The sequence below is a fragment of the Salvelinus namaycush genome, chromosome 14 (assembly GCF_016432855.1).
Source record: "Salvelinus namaycush isolate Seneca chromosome 14, SaNama_1.0, whole genome shotgun sequence".
NCBI classification, from domain to species: domain Eukaryota; kingdom Metazoa; phylum Chordata; class Actinopteri; order Salmoniformes; family Salmonidae; genus Salvelinus; species Salvelinus namaycush.
The window spans coordinates 32,604,497-32,625,778 of NC_052320.1; the positions used below are offsets into that span (position 1 = coordinate 32,604,497).

The 21,282-nt window shown below is 45.9% G+C and overlaps 1 protein-coding gene across 1 annotated transcript in view; it reads left to right on the top strand.

The window, feature by feature from the left end:
- Positions 1-6,830: 6,830 nt before the first annotated feature.
- prdm16 (PR domain containing 16) overlaps positions 6,831-21,282 on the top strand; it is a 149,557-nt gene continuing 135,105 nt past the window's right edge. The window contains exon 1 of the mRNA XM_039007450.1: positions 6,831-7,208. Coding sequence (XP_038863378.1) covers positions 6,831-7,208 — 378 coding nt within the window. The remainder of the gene's footprint in view (positions 7,209-21,282) is intronic.

Here is a 21,282-nt window from a genome sequence, read left to right on the forward strand (position 1 = left end):
CTCGGCCAGGCAGTAGTAGCTCTCAGCTGCTCAACACAAAGAACACATCAATATATCAACCAATCAGAGCAACTAAACACACACAGATTCCTTCCCCATTCGGAATGCAGAAAGAAATGCGATCAGTGAAGAATCCTGCAAAGCTTCTCCAACCAGTTATTGTACACTCACTCCTGTTGTCAAGGTCAAGTCTCTTAATACTCACCACTGCATGTCCAAACCTGTTGAGTAAAGATGAAACACACACACACACACATCCCGAAGTATAGCCCTGCTTGCATCGATGGGACCCACGCATACGTCTATCAAGCAGGCTGCAGCTTCTCTACAAGAGCTGTATGTGTATGCGTGCTGTGTCCGTGTGTGTGTGTGTGTGTGTGTGTGTGTGTGTGTGTGTGTGTGTGTGTGTGTGTGTGTGTGTGTGTGTGTGTGTGTGTGTGTGTGTGTGTCAGATCTCTGAGGGATCCACAGCAAGTCATGCTTTAAGAGCCCTGAGTTAGTGGAAGTTTCTTTTCTTGTTTCATGCACCAGAAGTAACCCAGGCCTTTCTTTTTTTTGGGGGGGGGGGGGGGGGGGGGCTGAAATCCCGCCCCCGCTCTGGAGAAGCAATATTGCTACTTTAAGTGTTACTTGGAAATGTTCCCCGTTGCTTTTACAAGGGGAAACAGTGTGTGTTTCTGGAGAGGCTAGCCAGTATTGTAGTTGACCGTCCCCTGTGCAGCTCCCCCCTCCTCCTCTCCTCCCACCAACCCTCTCTCTCTCTTTCACTACCGTCCTACCGTACGTCATCATGAAAAACCCACCGCCATGGAAAAGCGCACACATAGTTTCATCCCTTTCTTCCCCACCTTCTCCCCCTCTCTCTCTCCTTCTCCCGTTTCTCCTTCTCCCTCTCTCTCTCCCGCTCTCTTTCTCCCTCTCTCTTTGTCTTTCTCTCTCTCTCTCGCTCTCTTTCTCTCTCTCTTTCTCTCTCTCTGCGCTCTTTAGATTTTTATAGCTGCCTCTCTTTTTTCCTCCCATAAAAATCTGGCCCGATTTAAGGCTCTTTGTTAAGACAGAACCATCATCAAAGGGCCTGATTAAAGAGGAACAGGTAAGAGTTTCTCGTTTGTGGCCCTAACGATACCAATAACTCTGCTAAGTGGAGCGATATTCTGTGGATTATTGGGGAGGTGGGGCGGCGAGCACCAGATTAGGCGGTCCCCCCCCCCCCTCCATCCCTTCCCTCCTTCACATCAAATGTTTCTGAGTTTGTTGAGCAACAGGGCCGCCTGCTCATTTTTCATATCTGTCATGGTTCCACACCCCCATCCAAACCCCCACCCTAACCCCCACCACCAGAGGAACTTTTTCTCCCCATATTTGGGGTGGGGGAAATATTGCATATTTGTGCAGTTTTCCCTTGATACTTGCTTTTCATCAGGAACGGACCTCGGAATTGAAATATTGACTTACTCTGAGACAATGATACAGTCTCTGTGTCCACTGGACTGGTAAGGCCCGATCACTGAGCAACAGCCACCCAATTCCACTCATTTTTATTATCGTAGTCATACAGTTGTAGTCCAATGCACATTTATTTATTTAGGATTTTCTTACTGAATTAGAGAGAGTAGAGTTAACCATACATTTGGCCCTTCATTGCAGTTCAGGCCCAACTGAGCTGATCCAGAAGCAATCCAGAATTCAATCGAACCAGCACCGTGCTGCAAATAACATTCTACGCATTTGAGGTGATGCAATTGTGTTCCCAACGGGGTGAAACAAAACGAAACAATTGCTTTGATTTGAATCCCATTGCGCTCATGCTGCAGAGATTTTTCGCACTGCATATTTGATTTAATGTAAGCTGAATGTCACAAAAGTACGGCTTGACTTGACCGTACTAGTCTTCATGCTACACACACACACACACACACACACACACACACACACACACACACACACACACACACACACACACACACACACACACACACACACACACACACACACACACGCACAAAGAAGAGTGCATTCTACCACACAGTTAAGTCAGCCAGTGCCAAAGCTGCTCCACTAAAACGAGACGGCATCACCGAGACAAGTCCCTGTGCCACAAGGAACATGTGTTTACGTGAGTGGAGGCAGACTGCAGAAAATTGCTGCAGATCTCTATCTCTCCACGTCTAACTCTTTAGTGGAGCTGATTAAACAGAGCCTCGAACAGTTTGCCTGTTGTAGTACACCGCGATTTTCACATTTTCACTTTCACGGCCTTGATCAAAACTTTACTCGTCAATGTTACCATAGTAACATTGATTACCTGGCAACGGTCATAACTGCTTGGTCAGTTTTTTATTTTAAGATTTGCTATGTTTGATAACATTTTAATATTTTCCTTTGGCATTCCCTAATATAGTGTAGCATGTACTATACCTGTAGCCCATAGAAATGAAATGAGATAGAAATGAATAGAAAGGGCATCTCCATTCAAGTCAATGATGGGATAATTGGTGGACTGGCAGCCATTTTAAGTGTACCCATGCCAGGACATAAAAGCAGGAAGTGTACCCTTCAATCTGAGCTGTGATTTGTTGAGTCAACTGACATTACAAAAAATACATTCCATTGTCACGAGCCACATCACTTAGCATCATTTGAATGAGCATTCTACATTACCATGGCAATCCAGCATCATTTGATGGAATATTCAAAAATACAAAAGGAAATGATTGCATCACAATACCAGGCAGCCACTGCGAGGGTACCCATGAGTTTAGCAGTCAAATCTCCAGGGTTAGAGCTTCCAAGCCCATTCTATTCATTCTTATTTCTAAGCTATAGCCTACATATCATCATCTATATATTTATTTTCAATGCTCATAGGTAGATAATGTATGTCACAGTTATTTTCAAGTCAAGTCTTGCAATCACTAATTGAATATTTTATCTGTCATGTTTTGCTATTATTGGATGATGTTTCATATATTTTTTTCATAATATTTTTGCAATTATATATTTAATAAAGTGGGGGGTCGGGTTTGTTTCTTTCTCGCCAATGTTCTAAATAAGTCTTGTTGCTCTGTGAAATCTCAATGAGCTGTTACTTGTATAACCTGTCTTAATTGTGTTTTGAGTATATTATCATGGTTGGCTGGCTCAGTGTGAATACACTGAAGTACACTGAAATGGGCAAGTGTGTGACATCCTTGGGGAGTATTTTAGGATATTTAATATCCTTTCTGGAAATGCCAAGTTAGTAAAGGCTTTTTTGAGAGATATAATTCAGCAAATAGCATACATGATCAATTATCATTATAACATGAAATAGTACAGCTTCAGTAAATACTAGAAACATCCATGATGGGACAGAGAGGAACCAGTCAGTGGTAGCTCATCTTAAAGCTCAGATGTAGTCTGACCCCTTGTTCTGGTTTGTGTGTAGAGAGAACGACCCGTCTTACGGGGAAAGGGGGGGGGGTCCCCCGTGTGTGTGTGTGCGTACCCAATGTCTCTTTGTTTTCCAGCACGACTAGCAATAACAGGGGTGTTTAAAAGAGTGCATTTACAATTTATCAAATAAATCTGATGCCTTCATGTCGCCGGGTTCTCTGGACGCACGGTAGTTTCCAGTGGAATAACATGGACCAAACAAGCGGCCCATTGTAGGCCCAGCCAACGCCAGGACCCCCAAGGTGCGAATTAATGATTGACCCCTGATGTAATCAGGATAAATAGTTCCCCGTGAAAAGAGAGACGGGGAGAGAAAGAACAACATGGTGGAGGGAGAAAGGAAGGCACTATCTGGCGGAGGTTTTTTAAGCAGCCCTCCGGGAGACAGTGCTAACATCTCACTCCTCTTCAGAGACCAAAGCCAAACACGCAAGTAAAAACGTCTCGGCTCGGCCGTCTCACGTCACTTTTTAACTTTCCTCCTCCTCTTCCTGGCCCCTTTCATTATGTTCCTGCTTACTTTTCTCCCCCTCTCCTTTTCTTTTCTTCTTATTTGTAGTGAATTTCATGGTCGAACATGGCCAAGCCATCGACTAGAATGTCACAGGGAAAAAGGAGGGAAGAGGAATTTTTTTCTTCTGTGGTGATTAATTTTAACTTTCCCTTTTTTTTGTGTGTGAATTTTTATGAATAAGGGAACTGAGCTCGGAGGATCTTAACTTCTGGCCACAAGTCTCCTTTAAATCACATTGTGTTTTCGCTTGGCGCTCCGCTCCAGTGGTTTCTGTCTTACACAAATAATGTTTTGTTCATTAAAATTAGGGACGTTACTCCCCCCACTCCCACCACCCTTCTCGCTGCTCAATTTCGAGGTAGTGATCTGTGTGTTTCTGCTTCGAGGCTCTTAAAGTCTAACAGTATTTAATAGATTTTCCAACCCTCTCTTCGGTTGTTCAAATTGCGCTAGATGGGTCGGGTGCCAGCAAAAAGGGGAGAGAAAAAAATAATTTTAGTGGTTCAAAAACACTTTTGATTCTTGAAAACTGCACCAGATAGGCCGCGGTTATAAAAGTTTAATTGATCTGTGAAAAGTGGAAGCTACTGCTGGCGTACATGTTTCCCTTCGCTTAATTGCCCGCCTGGTCTGGGCCCCTATGAAACCCTGATCATTAAAGAAAATGGGTAAAACGTTTATTTTCCCGAGAAAAAAAAGAAAAGAAGAAAAATCCACTGGATGACGCAAAATTGGTCATAAATGCCTTCATTTTACTGCCCAGATTTTATATGACAAGTTTCCCAGATCTGTCAGGACTCTCTCTCTCGCCAGTCGCTGGGAGCCTGTCACAGTGCTTTCATAGTTCACGTTTACATTCTAGACTTACATATCCGTTCATTCAGCAATTATTTTTTTCTCTCGATTTTACGAGCCAAAACCCAAGCGTTTATTGGAGCGAAAGCAGATAATTGATTTCAGATACTCCTTGTTGTCAATTATACGATATTCCATTCTCCTCAATTTCCTCATTCCAATGTCTAACTTCGGAGACTTTCTGTTCATACAGTAAATACGGTAATGGTCATCACGAACAGCTCTTGATGTTTCAAAGTCAAGTTCAATCCAAGATTAATGGTCGTGTACACATATTTGCAGATGTCATCTCAGGTGGAGAGAAATGCTTGCGATCTGAAACTTGTGCAACTGTTAAGTTGATTAGGTCATTAGGCTCTAAACTGGATCATACTAGTTTTGTCGAGTATCCTCACTCAACAGTGACTCTTAAGATGTTAGATACTGTAGGACCAAGGGACATTTCAACTTTTTTTTATATATAAGTATTTAATGTGTTATGTTGTGTCATTGTAATAAAGTATTGATATTTATTGTTTTCTGCCCAGAAACTACAGATTGAAACAATCTATCTAGCTAAATCTGGTGCAATAGCATGTTCTACATGGTCCCTGACAAGTAAACAAATAAATAAAACAATAAGTAGAAGTAAGCGAGTTCAACTGGCCAAATCTCCCGTCTTTATGTTTTCAACTTGGTTTAAGAGTTCAACGGCTGTGGATGCGAGCGCCAGGCCAGCCTCAGTTAGTCCTGAAGCGGTGTTATGTTGTTGGCAGTGCCGGTCGTGAGGAGGAGGGAGCCGGCTGATTGGAAACACTCCTGCAGTAATTGCGGAGCCTAGTTCAGACTGATTTCCCCGGCCTGTGTTTGGATAGCAAACTGCAGTTAGTGCTTCTAGCAAAAGACACCAGGACTTGTTCACTCCTCTCCACGCTGCCACGCTAGAGCCTGCCTGCTCCGTCCGTCGTCCAGGCAACCTATAAAGTGTTGTGAGTTTGGTATCAACAAAATCAACGGGTTTGTTACATTTGAGTGCTGCCCCTGGGTATTGACGTGCGTTTTAATTCTGAGATTTTCCACTTTTTGTTACGGCATGACACTTGCACCAGAAAGATATCTGCTACCTATAACTGTAGATGTTTCGTCGTTAAATTGTTTTGTTCATTTTCATTTATTCAGTGGCGTATTTTTCCAACTTCTGCTCCAACGTGTGTGTCTGTATATCTCCAAGTGATCTGTCCGTGACTCTGAGAGAGAGAGGTTTGTGTGTCTAGCTAGACTTGTGCGCCTCTAATTCTTTGTGCTCGTCTCTGACTCTGGACGGTGGAATCCCGAATGCCGCAATTATGTTGTCAGCCACAGAACAGTGACAAACATAGGTGACTAATCTAAACTGGCGAGTGACTGGCAATACCTGGGTCATTTCTCCCCCATTATCTGTAAGATGACCCTGTAGGAAATGGCGGTGGTTGTGACTGAATGGAACATCATGTCCCATCAGGCCCTTCTCTGACGGTGGGGAATGTCCTCACTAGGAATACTGTGGGCAGGCAGCCCTAACTGGGGCTGAAGGCTTTTAAGCTTTTCCGTCTTTCGCTTGTTTGGGTTGAGTGAGTCAGTTAGTAGAACGGGCCTAGATGGTTACGCTCTATTGGTGATACTGTCTATAAAGTTCCTGTCTACAAAATATAGTTTGTCTTTTGGTGATATTGGTATATAGCCCTGTTGTTGAGACTGTGTCTTACAACATGGAGTGAGTTGGAGAGAATAGGTCAAGATACTGCAGTGAAAGTCAAACATATTTTTCTCACTCTGAAGGCATGTATATATACTTTGTAGTAATTTCTCTCTCTCTCTCTCTCTCTCTCTCTCTCTCTCTCTCTCTCTCTCTCTCTCTCTCTCTCTCTCTCTCTCTCTCTCTCTCTCTCTCACTCTTTCTCTCTGATTCACAATTGACTTGCGTGGTTAAAGAAAGGTTGAATATAAGCTGCAAAACTAACTCTCTTTCTCTTCATCTCTCTCAGATGACAGTGAAACAGTGGACAGCATGTACGAGACAGAGCCCCACCTCCTGGCGGGAGGGGCCGAGAGTGGCGAGGAGGAGACAGAGGACAGCATCATGTCCCCCATCCCTGTAGGACCCCCGTCCCCGCACCCCAACAACCACCATCACCACAGCCACCACGGGCGCCACCATCACCACAACGAGGACCCCTTCACGCCCAAGGAAGGCTCGCCCTATGAGGTGCCCGTCTACATTCCCGATGACATTCCCATCCCCAGTGACCTGGAGCTGCGTGAGTCCTCGGTCCCCGGAGCGGGCCTGGGGATATGGGCCAAAACCCGGATCGGGATGGGAGAGTGCTTCGGACCTCACAGCGCACTGCAGAGTGCCACGGTCAAAGACGGCTCCTTTGGATGGGAGGTAGGTCGTAGTTCTGATGTTCTGTCTACATTATTTAGACGTCTTAGCTCAGTTTGTCGCTTATTTAAGTACCTGCAGAGAGTGGTAAATGTTCTGATTGACGTGTTGAAGAATTAAGGGTCCTTTTCTGTTATGCGACCTTGAGAGAGGTAAGTGAACGGTGCTTGAGACTCTTGGTCCTCAGCTCTTTTAGCCCAGTGAGACCGTCTAGCCGCCAAACGAAGATACTCCTTCCATTTGCATCTCCTACTACCATTGGACCTCATCTTTGAACCAGCCCACCGTCGCCTCTTTAAAATGCGTCGGTCGCCAACGTTGGAAAATCCAACTGATTACTGGAGGTATCAGCTTTTCGGTGCAGCCTCCCCCTATCCGTCCAACGGAGCGCGCCCGTTTGGTCACGCCACACGATATGGAAATGGAAGAAGCGTGCAGCCAGCCCGTATTGAACTATTAATTTTCATTTCAACATGACATTAGAGGATATTGAAGTTGCTTCAGTAAGCTCATGGAGTGAATGATTTTCTCTCTCTCTCTCGAACCCTCCCTCTGTCTCTCTCCACCGCACGGCTAATCAGACCAGAATCTTCCCGGGTCGGCTTCTCATTTCAGGAGGCTGGCGTTTTGGTCAATCACATATATAGTCGGATATTTTATAGCATTACCTTCACATGTAATTACGCACTCTGAGCTAATCACGTCACTAAAAGGTTGGGTATAGTTTGGAGGCAGCCACTTCGGACAGGGTGTACCGTAAATTATGTAGGCTGGCTGAGACAACCATCATATGCAGTTGCTCTCGCTCTCTCCTTCTCTTTTTCCTCCTTTAGTCCTGTACGCGAGACGAAACATTTGCCGATTAGAGAGGCGAGGCACACGCTACATGGCACAGAGCCACAGAAAGCTTTTTCCTCTGGAAAGTTCATATTATGACTAGACCTACGGGGCACGCATAGCCCCCCCCCCCCCCCCCCCCCCCCCCTCTCTTTTTTTCTTTCTCTCTCTCGCTCTCTCTCCCTCTGAAAGCTATACTCTCACTCTTTCTGTCTTTTTGTCTTTCTGTCTTTCTCTCTCGCTCTCCCCCTCTATCTCTCTCCTCTCCGTCTCTCTCTCTCTCACACTGTCTCTCTCACTGTCTCTCTCTCTCTCTCTCTCTCTCTTTCTTTCTGTGTGTAAGCTGCTCCTGCCTAACCCTGTACAACACTCATGTTACAGGCCCAAAATGACTGCTGAACATTGTTTACATTGATTCTGAGGGGTCGGCCTGCTGCTCCCCTGGCAAAATGACCGACTGAAGAGGTTCTGATAGCTCCATGACTTAGTCAGACTCCAGACAGAGATCATTGTCTGTATATGAGTATTTTATTTCAATAATGTTCTAGCCAATAATTCAGCTAGTCAGGACCTCATTCAAAATTCATAGTTTATAGTGTGTCAATTATTTTGCACGTTTTGGATTAGATTATGTTTGTTGTTGTTGAGTGGTGTGATTTTCCTTCGGGCTACTTTCGCTTTATCTGTCAATCTAAGGTCACTCTCTGTCCTTTTTCTTTGCCGTTTCAAAAAACCTATCAGTTTGTTCCACCGCTGGGCACGTCACCAACAGGAGGTCCCAAACATCTCTCCTCCCGCCGTCGAAATCCCACCTCGACTTCGTCTCGCCTGTGTTTGGAAGAGACATCCTGTCTCTCTCTCTCTCTCTTTTTTAGGTCCCTTATCAAAGATAGCCATAACAGCCCAGCCATCGATAGCCATCACGAAACTCCTCCAGGACCGTTCCCCACACCGCCTCTGGTCTTAGAAAAATAGACAGGCCTACAGAGGGAGGGAGGGAAGGAACAGAGGGAGAGAGAGGGGCGAGAGAAGGAAGCGAGAGAGAGGGAGGGAGAAGAGAGACCGGGGAGATGGGGCACTAACAAAGCAGGGGGGAGGTCAGTGCTGTTAATGGGCCTTGATGGAGGGGGCCCACTGTCTGTCAGTCTGTCCCCTCTAGCCCCAACTGAATAGTGGGGGACTTGTTATGAGAGATAATATTTGATTAGATCCCAGATCTCCTTTGTCTAAACGTGATCCTATCTACAGAATGCTCAGGGTAGGGTTTTAACGCTAGTAGTCGTCATTGTGGGAATTGAATGGGAGTTCAAAGGATCGTATACTGTGCAGGGTTCACCTATAGAATTGGTGTTGGTTAGAGTTGTGACACAGACAGGTGTGCGTAATGATATCTGGGTAGTATGTAGAGTTAAGAGGATGTGTGACGTGTGTGTATGCATGAGGTCTGTGTGTAATTAGGCATGGGTAGAGTTAATGGGCAGTGTGAATGGGGCTCTATGGGTGAAAAGCTCAGGTGTGTGTGCGTGCGTGTGTTAGTGAGAGTGTGTGTGTTAGAAATTGTGTGCGCGTGTGTGCGCGTGTGTGCGTCTCTCAGTGTGTGTGGATGTCTCTTGACGTCTGTGTGTGATCAGCCCTGGAGCACGGCACGGTCTCTGCCACCATCCGTTCCTGGATAATGAGAATGATCCAGGTGGACAGAAAAGAACAGAACAGAGAAGAGAGGAAAAGGAAGCCCAGTCTTGTCTGTCCCGGGGCGTTGGGCGATGCTGAGGTGTTAACTCGGACTCATTTCCCCGAGACGGACAGCTCAATCTAGGAGATGCTTAGCTCGGGGCCACGTCCATTCAGCCTGTCCCTCCGCTCCCCCCACTGCAACGGCAGAGCCACCCGGAGTCATCCATTTAAAAGCTATTATGCTCCCTTTTATCACAACATAATATAGCGGCCGGGCTCCGCAAAAGAACCGATTTCAATCAAGCTGTGCGCACGGGCCCTTGTCTGGAAGGCCTCTCTGCTATGGGACTGGGAGGGATCCTTCAGAGTGACACGGCCTATTGTGGAAGCAGAGTTTGGTCCCGGATCAGGTATTGACAGGAGCAGGTGGGCGTACAATAGAGGTTCACACTGCTGCTCCTCTCCTGTTCTTCTCCCCCTTCGCAGCACACACTGGAGCCCACTGTCAGCTTACGCTCCCTCTGGGAAAGGGAGGGAGGTAGAGGGCACTGGGAGAGAGGACACAAGTGAAAAGTGTGTGTGTATGTGTTGGTAAGGGTGTGTGCGGTGTTGCATGAATAGATACTATATGTATCAGTGTGTGCGTTTTTTTAATTTAAATGAAGGTGTGTGTGTTTGTGTGTGTGTGCATGCACGCTTGAGTGTGAGTGTGTGGACACCTGGAGAGTGGTTATTTTAATTAAAAAAACAGAGTCCAAGATCCCCCAAAGTGGTACAACAATACATTCTCACATATGCGTGTGTGTGTTTAATGACACGTAAGCCCCATATCCACCCACTGTGAGTAACAGAAGGATGTCCCAGCGTTGAAACAAAGAACCGTCTCTCTAGTGATCCGTGATCCAAACTGATCCAAACTGTAAAATAACTCAATCAAATATCTTCCGTTTTGTCTCGGGCTGCCGAGGGAACGCAGCAAAGCCCAAATCAAACAAGCGCAGATCCCTTTCCAAAGCTATATTAATGGTGTTTACTCACCCTTCTCCTAACCCTGTTACAGGGCGTGTCAACCCCGTGACAGGGCCTTTGTCACTCCGACACCTTTTACTTTTGTCATCTCGTTCTTTCTCTTTGTCCTGCATCTCAAGTGTTTGCTATCTCAAAGAAGGCACTTGTGCCGAGTCAACAAATGATTTCAGTGGTCGCTGATAAAATCTCTCTCCATGTGAAGACGGAAAGGAAAGCGCCTTGCCATGTCTTCACATTGTGGGACACATTGTCGGAAATAGCTCTGCACAATTAAGAGAGTCTTTGTAGGGCGTAATGACCTCCTGGTGATTGATCTGGCTGGTGTTGGTCGAATGAATCGCAGCAGTTTGCTGTGTGCAAGCGACTATTTGTGTTTGAAATGGTACTGTGGTGAATGTGATACCGTTCTTTGACTTTTTGTAACGTCTAGGGACTAACGTAAAGTATTTTAATGTGACCTGCCATGTGGGTCTGCACTGTTAAACATCTTGAGTGTTTCAACTTGTTAAAAAATATGAGTTATCACACAGACTTGTTGAAGTTGAAATGGCAACACTTTTTGACGGGGCATGTGTCATGCCTTTCACAGATTGATGTGGTACACACACATATATACACACACACACTAACAAATGTCCCATTACCCGGGTGTATGTCACCCGTAGGCCATACCTCCTCCCTGCTTCAAAGGGTCTCGAACCCTCAAGGACCTTGGGATGACTTTGTTGCCGGGCAGATTAGGACTTTTGCTTTGTTTGTGCTTATAGCGTTTGAGTGTTTTTCCATATCAGCATCATTCATCCGATGAGAGTGAAGAAAAGGGAAAAAAAGTGCCTGTCGTTCTTTTCTCTCTCTCGTATTTACCTTACTGTTGACTTAGCGATACGCCAAGGCGTTAGATGGGTGCTTTTGGGCAGCCGGCGGGACTACGTGACAGATACCCAGCGCTCCATGGACGTTGCTCATATTTCTCCGCCTGCATTCTTTTGTGCCCTGATCCCTGGGATGACAGCTTCCTTTTCATGCCAGCGCTTGGTTGACCCTTTTGTTTGCTAGCTAAAACGCTAGCTAATGTCCTCTTGGAACCCGGGCGAAGACTTTGGGCCCCGCCCTGACACTTATCTGTCCTGACCCTACCGCTCACCTCCAGCACTGTTTGCTCGCCTTTTGTGTCGGAGGAATTGCTGAGCCCTGTATACCCAGCATGTGTCAAGATAGCGCTCTAGGGGTGATCAAGGCGCAGTTTGCAACATGTTTGGTCTGTTTGCCGACGAGGTGTTTTTTTGTGCTTTTTATCTCGAGCCGGGCCACAAGACTAATGTTGCCTAGCTGATAGGGCAGAAACCACCAAGGACTTTAGGGGACACCGAATAGACAAACCGAAGGAATGGCGAGTAGTTGACAGAGAGAGGGAATTAGCTAGTGCCCCCCATTCAAACGACTGCAGATACACGGAAACCGGCCGCGCTATGCGTTTTCGCTTTGAATATTTGTTCTATTTTGTGGGAAGATGTGGTTTTGAATCAATATCCAATGTTTGTATGTCAGATGTACACCTTTCATGGTAAGGTGCTGACTAACGGAATGTACAACTTATCGCCATAACGATAGCACCTTTATCTGTGAGGGGAATGGTTTCTGAGTAAGCCCACAGTGGGGTTTGCGTTTATCTGCAAATTGATCAAAATGTTGTCTGTTCAGACGATTTTAGCATGTTGTACCAAGAATACACTGTTTCTTATCAGTCAAGACCATGTATTGAGGGGTCTCCTGAGTGGCGCAGCGGTCTAAGGCACTGCATCGCAGTACTAGAAGCGTCATTACAGACCTGGGTTCGATCCCAGGCTGTATCAAAACCGGCCATGACGGGGAGTCCCATAGAGCGGTGCACAATTGACCCAGCTTCGTCGGGGTTAGGGGAGGGTTTGGCCGGGGGAAGCTTTACTTGGCTCATCGCGCTCTAGCGACTCCTTGTGGCGGGCCGGGTGCCTGCAGGCTGACCCCGGTCGTCAGTTGAACGGTGTTTCCTCCGACACATTGGTGTGGGTGGCTTCCGGGTTAAGCGGGCGGGTGTTAAGAAGCGAGGTTTGGTGGGTCATGTTTCAGAGGACGCATGACTCGACCTTCGCTTCCTGAGCCCATTGGGGAGTTGCGGCGATGAGACAAGATTGAAATTGGGGAGAAAATAAAAGAAATACCATGTGTTGATCCGGAGAACATAGACTGTCGCCCTATTCATTACCAGTGGACTTTCACCTCTTCTGTAGACCATGTTGACCCCGAGACATGGGTGCAAGTACTACTTGAAACCATTTAACACATGTTATCCTGGCATGATTGAGCTAGCCTGGTAGCCGTGTGGGCCTAGGTGGGCATGGGTGGGCCCAACCCCACACCAAATTTCCTCTCTACCCCATAGCAAAATGTATAGAATTGCAGGAAATTAGCTTTAAAATGGCATTTTATCTCAGCCTCATGGCGAAATGTGTAGAATAGCATGAAATGAGGTATACATTATTACTTTTTTTGGGCCACCAAAATTTCTGCAGGCCCACCCACCAACGAGTTTCTGGCTACGCCACTGTAGCCTGGTAAAATAGAAACAATAGAATAGTCACAAGAGTGCCAACCCCGCACATCTAGCACTCCAGGCACACTAGAGCAAACGCTAGAGGCACTTGAAAATGTTTGAATAGTATGTGAACCCAAGACTGGTAGACCTTGTGTGGAATATGAAGCCATGTGAGATGGGCTCTCCAGGTTAATGGATCATTAGAGCGTAGTATTTTACTAATCAAATTAGAGCCCGACTCTGATGAGGTCAAAAGAGCAGCAGTATTTTGGGTATATTTATAAAAGCATAGGAAAGGATAATTGTTTACTACCGTCAGCTTATATTGCATTAATTATATTAAATTATTATATATAATGTAACATAGAACAAATATATAATAAAGGTAATTTATATTAATAACAATTCATATTGTAATTAACAATGATACTAATGAGGACTTAGTTAATAATTACAATAGTTAATAATTAGTCATTATTCTTGACATTAATATTACCAAAATATTTGTTTATGTACATTTATCTCCAGGTTGTTTTAAGATGGTACATAATATTATTGCCAAATTGTAAGGAGTAATGTTGGCATTTGTGTTTCCTTTCCCACAGTAAAATGCCATGTAATGAATATCAGTCTTGTGGTATTTAACAACCCTATTGACCAACACCGTGTGGTTTTCTGTATCATGGTTATATCTGATAAACCCAAGTTTAAACATGAACAAAATATAACCAAAAAACAGAGCAAGCATAACACCACAGTTTCAGTCCTGAGGTTGTAATATCTTCCATTCACGTTCATTTTATGTAGGTTTTAAACATGCCATTAGCCAATTTAATCCAATTTTCCCAGCTTTCGGAGCACTCCAGTGGAACAGATTACATCTAATATTAAACATATGGGCCCTGTTGCCTTAGAAACATCGCAGCAGCTTTTTAGGAGCTGTTAAAGAAAGACACATTATTTTATTTTTTTCTTTGCGTCTCTCGTCCCCTCGAACCGATGTCAATTATCCCTCTGAACATGGTAATTGATAACGAGGAAGCAAGCAGCAAATTAAATGTCAGGTTTGATTAGAACGCTGATGCCTTATCATTTGTTCATAACTCGCTACCAGCGTCTGTTAATTAATCTCAAGACCCCCAGATGAAATGAAAGAGTATCTCAGGAGGAAGTGAACGGGAGAGAAAGTCATCCGTTTTTGATAGAGCGGTCGAGCGGCTCAATAAATATTGTCCCTCCAAATTGTTGATGTTATTATTTGGTCATTGGTTCCACCGCTCCCGTCGACTCTGAGCCACTTTGTCTCTCAATAGAGTCTCTTGTCTAGCTTCAAACTCCAGCCCCTCCAGTCTCTTAACTCACTCACTCCTCAACAATGTCATCCTTTATGGCGGTTCCCTTCTGTTAGCCGCCGCGTGGCGCGTAGCTCGCACAGACTTGCTTTAACTAATGCTCAGGCGATTATGTGTTCCTAAACATTAATTTAATACCCCTCCTCGCTCCCCTGTCCTCGGTGGCCAAAAGCAGGTAACTCCTGACCAATTCCTCCCACCCTCCCCTACCTCCTCCCTCCTCTGTATCCCAGTGAAAACCCATCATTCATGGCTGTCCTGATGAATAGCCACATCATTGCCGCGTTAGCCCCGGGCCACGGCAGACAATGATATTGCTCTGTGGCCGGGCCAGAAAATGATGACATTTGTCAAAGGCTGTTTATGTTGTTAATTAGATTGATGCTTACACTTGGAAATGGGACTTGGTCCTGCATGATAGCATTCACCCCCCTCCATTTCATGAATTAGCCATGAAGCTGCTTTCATTTTCTTCTCGGCTCGCCTGCTTGCTTTTTTTCCTTTCCCACCATGTTTTGCCGTGTGAAAAAAAAAAGTGTATGTTTGTGCGTGCTTGTGTGAGAGAGAGCGAGCGTGTACGTGCATGACTGAGTTAGTGGAAGAGGAGGTGTCAGAGAAGGGTCAGAGCAGGGTTTGGCACGGCCCCACAGCCAGCCCATACGGCGAGGGCTTACCCAGCTTAAAGTGCCACACACAGCAGAGAGAGCTCACTAACCAGCACCACCACCACCTGTACAGAGACAGACATGTCAGAGCCCCATGGACAAACCCTCTGTTGTTCCCCTAGCCCCCCTGCCGATACTCCCCCCGCTCCCCCTCCACCCCACCTCCAAATTAAAGAAAGAGTTTAACTTTCAATCCCCACACAACCCGCTTTTATGGGCTTGAAGTATTTCCTAAACATTTCCAAGAAAGAGAATGGAGACGCTGGCCTATTAATCGGGTCCCCGCGGCTGTTGTGATTACTATTTCCGATCACACCGCTGTCCACACCGTAATAACGGCAGATTTAGACCACAGAGGTGAGAATGTATTGTTCTACCATGTTGGAGATCTTGGACTTTGTTTTAATTAAAACAACCACTCTCCAGATGTCCACACACGCACTTTAAAGAGAGCAAACACACCCACGAACACACACTCACTCACACACACACACTCACACACACACACACACACACACACACACTGGCAAACAGACAAACCACTGATTGTTATTCTTTCCTCAAGTTGACTATTTGGAATAACAGCACGGACCGAGAAGTGAAGCATAATGACGACATGTCATTTGAAAAACAGTGTTGAATTGTTGAAATGTCAAATTGGTCTTTACTTTGGAAAGGGTGTGGAGTCAGTCGAGTGATTTTTGGTCAAATCCTCCTACACTGTCATTGAGGGGGTAGAGTTGCCCATACAGTCTATTTCTTTTCCTGCATCTCGGCGTCTCTCTTTCTCTCTATTATAATAATACATAGGTTTTATATAGCGCTCTTTATGGACCCAAAGTCGATTTACAATAGTTTCAAAAATCTCTTTCGCTCTCTTTTTCTCTCTCTCTCTCCCTTTTTTAGATGACTCTAAGTCAGGGGTAGTAGCTTTTTGTTCATTAATCATCCCAGGCCTTGCCCTCTTGTCTCCCCTGCCCAACCCATATCTGTAAATCTGTCACAACTCCTCCACAGCACATATTTCACATGAATTTCCATCTATGGTATTCCTTGTTTTGCTTTAAGGAATACATCAATATGTACAGTACCAGTCAGAAGTTTGGACACACCTACTCATTCAAGGGTTTTTCTTTGTTTTGACTATTTTATACATTGTAGAATAATAGGGAAGACATCAAAACTCTGAAATAACACATATGGAATCATGTAGTAACCAATAAAGGGTTCTTCAAAGTAGCCTCGATGACAGCTTTGCACACTCTTGGCATTCTCTCAACCAGCTTCACCTGGAATGCTTTTCCAACAGTCTTGAAGGAGTTCCCACAAATGCTGAGCACTTGTTGGCTGCTTTTCCTTCACTCTGCGGTCCGACTTATCCCATACCATCTCAATTTGGTTGAGGTCGGGTGATTGTGGAGGCCAGGTCATCTGATGCAGCACTCCATCACTCTCCTTCTTGGTAAAATAGCCCTTACACAGCCTTGTCCAGTTGAAAATCAAATGATAGTCCCACTAAGCCCAAACCAGATGGGATGGCGTATCGCTGTAGAATGCTGTGGTAGCCATGCTGGTTAAGTGTGCCTTGAATTCTAAATCAATTACCGACAGTGTCTCCTGCAAAGCACCCCCACACCATCACACCTCCTTCTCCATGCTTTACGATGGGAAATACACATGCGGAGATCATCCGTTCACCCACACCGCGTTTCACAAAGACACGGAGGTTGGAACCAAAAATCTCCAATTTGGATTCCAGACCAAAGGACAGATTTCCGCCAGTCTAATGTTTCTTGGCCCAAGCAAGTCTCTTCTTCTTATTGGTGTCCTTTAGTAGTGGTTTCTTTGCAGCAATTCGACCACGAAGGCCTGATTCACACGGTCTCCTCTGAACAGTTCATGTTGAGATGTGTCTGTTACTTGAACTCTGAAGCATTTATTTTGGGCTGCAATTTCTGAGGCTGGTAACTCTAATGAACTTATCCTCTGCAGCAGAGGTAACTCTGGGTCTTCCATTCCTGTAGTGGTCCTCATGAGAGCCAGTTTCATCATAGCTCTTGATAGTTTTTGTGACTGCAGTGTGTATATATGTATATATAGAGATAACAGGCGGATTCAAATATGGCGGGGAAAACTGCTTGTAACGTAACCATAGTCTAACATCAACCCTTCACAGTCGATTGACACACCCGTGCGCCAATCTAATTACCATAATAAAAAAATCCCAAATCTGTCTGTTTAAGATAGTATGGTTGTGTCTCAATCCACCGCATCCTACTATGTCGGCCTTCTGCATCTCCGGTGGAAAGTGGCAGAGCCACAGCGCTGTTTGTCAGACCAGGAGACGTCCCGAAAATCTGTCCTCTCACGGAAACATCTGAAGCGTCCAAACGGTTTGACCAGTATGGAAATAGCTTTTGTGGCAACAAAAAAAGGGGTTAAATATGTGTCCCTAAGGAAATATATATTTCCTGAGGTTTCTTACATCTCCTAGATATAGGACGCTTCAAAACCTTATTCCTTATGATTTATATTTTGACTGTCTGTTTTGACATTTATGAATGTGTTATTCAATGCAACTAATTCAATATTTTATCAAATCTTTTTCACATATATATATTTGTTTATACCTACAGGGGTCCTAAAATTCAAAATCAAGTAGCTAAATGATCAATGGTATGATCATCTTTTTGGACTTTCAGGGGTTAAACTTGGAATGGTTGGAGAAGGTGAGCTCAGTTAGACAATCAGTCAGTCAGGAGGAGGAGGCTGTGAAACCCGTTTGTTTTCTCTCTTTTGTCTCCACAACACTGGACAGCCCAGCCACTCAATCACCATGTCCTTCCATAGCCTGTCTCATGATCCTGCACTTCGTCTTCTTCATTAGAGGAAGTGCGCTGACGTCTGAAACCGCCGGCCTGGTGTGTGTGGTGCACCGTTCCACTCCGTACCATTCGGCGCGATAAAGAGAAATCCTGTTTGAGCTGCATGAGCTTGACCTGCCCCAATGTGACCGTGTGCCTGTGCCAGCTGATATGACAAAGCACTTTAGCGGTTCACTACGTCCCAACCCAGCTCAACTCACCTACCTCATATCCACTTTGGGATTTACAAATGACACTTTCGGGGGTTTGCTCATCTCTCAATGACTACTACATTTACTTCACGTTTTGGTCATTCTGATAAATAAGCACCAGAGGAATGTCTTCACTCATATCCTTGATTGATCGTTTGTATCTCAATCAAACTGGATTTAAAGAACATTTCCACATATTTTCATGGTAAAATACTAGAATAAATGATGTAAATGTAAAATAGAATACAATTAAAATAAGCGAATCTACCCTCTTCTGGCAGGAGGCAACAATGCAGCGGGGAGAGAGAGCCTTTCACAGGATCACAGCTAGGCTGCCCTTTCTTTCTCCAGCTTAATGCAGAGGCTAGAGACACTCCCCTTCTAACTTGGGTCCTACACACACACACACACACACACACACACAAACACACACAGGACTAGACAAACAAGTCCGCACACACACACACTTAGCTCAACCTTTAAGTGCTCCAGCATTGCAGAGTCAGCTGCTCTCCAGTCCACTCACTCCTTCCCTGTGGTGTAGGGGGCTAGAGACAGGGCCCTCACCCACCCAGTGGCCCCTCTCTCTCTCTCTCTCTCGCTCTCTCTCTCTCTCTCTCTCTCTCTCTCTCTCTCTCTCTCTCTCTCTCTCTCTCTCTCTCTCTCTCTCTCTCTCGCCACCTCTCTGCTCTCCTGCCCCCTCCTCCCACACACACACTAATATGATGGATCACCACAGGGCCTATTGAGTCTTCAGCACACACACACACACACACACACACACACACACACACACACACACACACACACACACACACACACACACACACACACACACACACACACACACACACACACACACACACACACACACACACACCTGCCCCTCTCGACTAAAAGTCTTCAAGGTTTCAAAGGTTTCAGATCTCTTTATATCTTTCTGATACCGTAGATATGATATTATATAATATCATTCTTTAAGTATGTTCAACATTGATGCTCAACATGTCATTTGTTAAAATAGTTCTGAGCGGCTGATCTATTCCAACATGGCGACTGTGGAATGTTGTCGTTAAGACACTGAGAGCATATGCACTTTTAGGTACTGTTTTTTATTGATTCCTACTCTCCCCTCCCTCCCTCTTTTTCCTCCCGCTCCTTTCCTTGGCCAGTCTCTCCTCCCCCCTCTCTCTTTGTCTCCTGATCTTCTCCTGGGCTCTGGGGTCCCGGCGCTTCTAATTCCGCCTTATCAGTGAAGTAATTTAGCCGGCACAGCTTGGGTTTCTGTCGCACGGCGAGTGCCCCATTGTCCTGCGCAGCTGTAGCCCAGATAAACTCTCAGACGGAACAAAGTCCGCATGACCTTTAACAAACCCAAATCTCACTTTTTCCCCCAACACCCGCCACCCCTCCTCCGAAATCATTTCTGAAGAGTTTGGGTTTGAGCTGGTCCTGGTGGCAGTGGAGGACCTACGGAGAGAGAAGGATAAGTGGGGGGTTTGGGAGTGTGTGTGTGTGTGTGGGGGGGGGGGGGGGGGGGGGGGTCAGAGAGGCTTGAGAAAGCGTGAGAGGGACAGGGAAGAGGGATTAGGATGCCTGACTGGCCCTGTCCAGTGGCACTTGGGGAAGGGGCTGGGAAAAAAAGTGCAAGCAAAGCATTCAACAGTTTTTTTCCTCTGGATGTGCAGGGGGAGGGGCAACAGAGGTGGGATACTTTATATAAGACCTGACCACTTTCACCTTCCAACCCATGCTCAACTGCTCTTCAATGACAATGACTGACATCGGTGTCAGATCGGGCCAGGATGTGGTCCCGATCTGTTTCTGACTGTCTGTCATTGTAACCGTAGAGCGGCATTACACCCGAGGTTGAATGTTCCCGGTAAACCTTTGTGAGATTAAAGCAACTATTTTCTCGATTCAGGTTTTGAAGTTCTTCTTGGGTGTAATGCCATCGTTTTTGTCGCTCGCTTTAACTTTGAAGATTGCACTTGATCACTAGTCCCGGTTCCCAAACATACCACAAAACACCAAAGTTATTTACAGAAGGACTGTTTCAATTCCAGCAATTCCCTTTTGGTTTTTATCATGTCCCCCTCACTCCTCCACGTTGGCACCCGGCCCAAGTGCAGTCTGCGCGGGATTGTTGCTTTGACACAGTGGAACGGTGAAGAGGAACGGTTGAAGTGTAGTGGCCAGGGGAGGGGATGAAGAGGGTTAGGGAGGGGGGACAGGGGTAAAGATTGAGCACGCTGGAGAGAACACATGAAAAAAGGGGCCCTTCTTTTTGAACCACTGTCATCCTTCAAAAAAAGAAAAACAGCCTCAATGAGCACTCCAAGATGTAAATCCTACCCAGTCCCAGCATCTGTCCATCAGGGGCAGCTAATGAAAAGCTCCAACAGAGGGGTGGTGGTGGTGGGGGATGGATGGGAGTATGACAGGCCCAGGCCTGGTGATTGAATGAGGAGTTGGGATGGGATGGGATGGGGGGGGTGGGAGGGTGGTGGTTGAAGTGGGTCGTCCATGCCCCCGGCCGGCCCACTCTACTCCACCCCACCACTCCAAGGCCTTGGTCAGGGCGGCCCTTGAGCACCGGCCGGGCTGGGCAACGAGAAGACGGGGGTTCCCAGGGAGATGAGCGGCACGGAGAAGCCCACGAGGGATTAACTTTTCACATGGCTGGGAGGGCCGCGCCTGAAAAGACCTGACAACCCCGACGGCTTTATTAAAAAAGCCCCAAAGAGGAGAGGAAAGGAGGGAGGGAAGGAGGAGGAGAGGGGGGGGGGAATTCTTCACATGGCCCTGAGAGAGGGATTTTGTCTATAGGGTGTCTTTTCTCTCTTTTTTTTAAGAACGACCCACTTGGTTT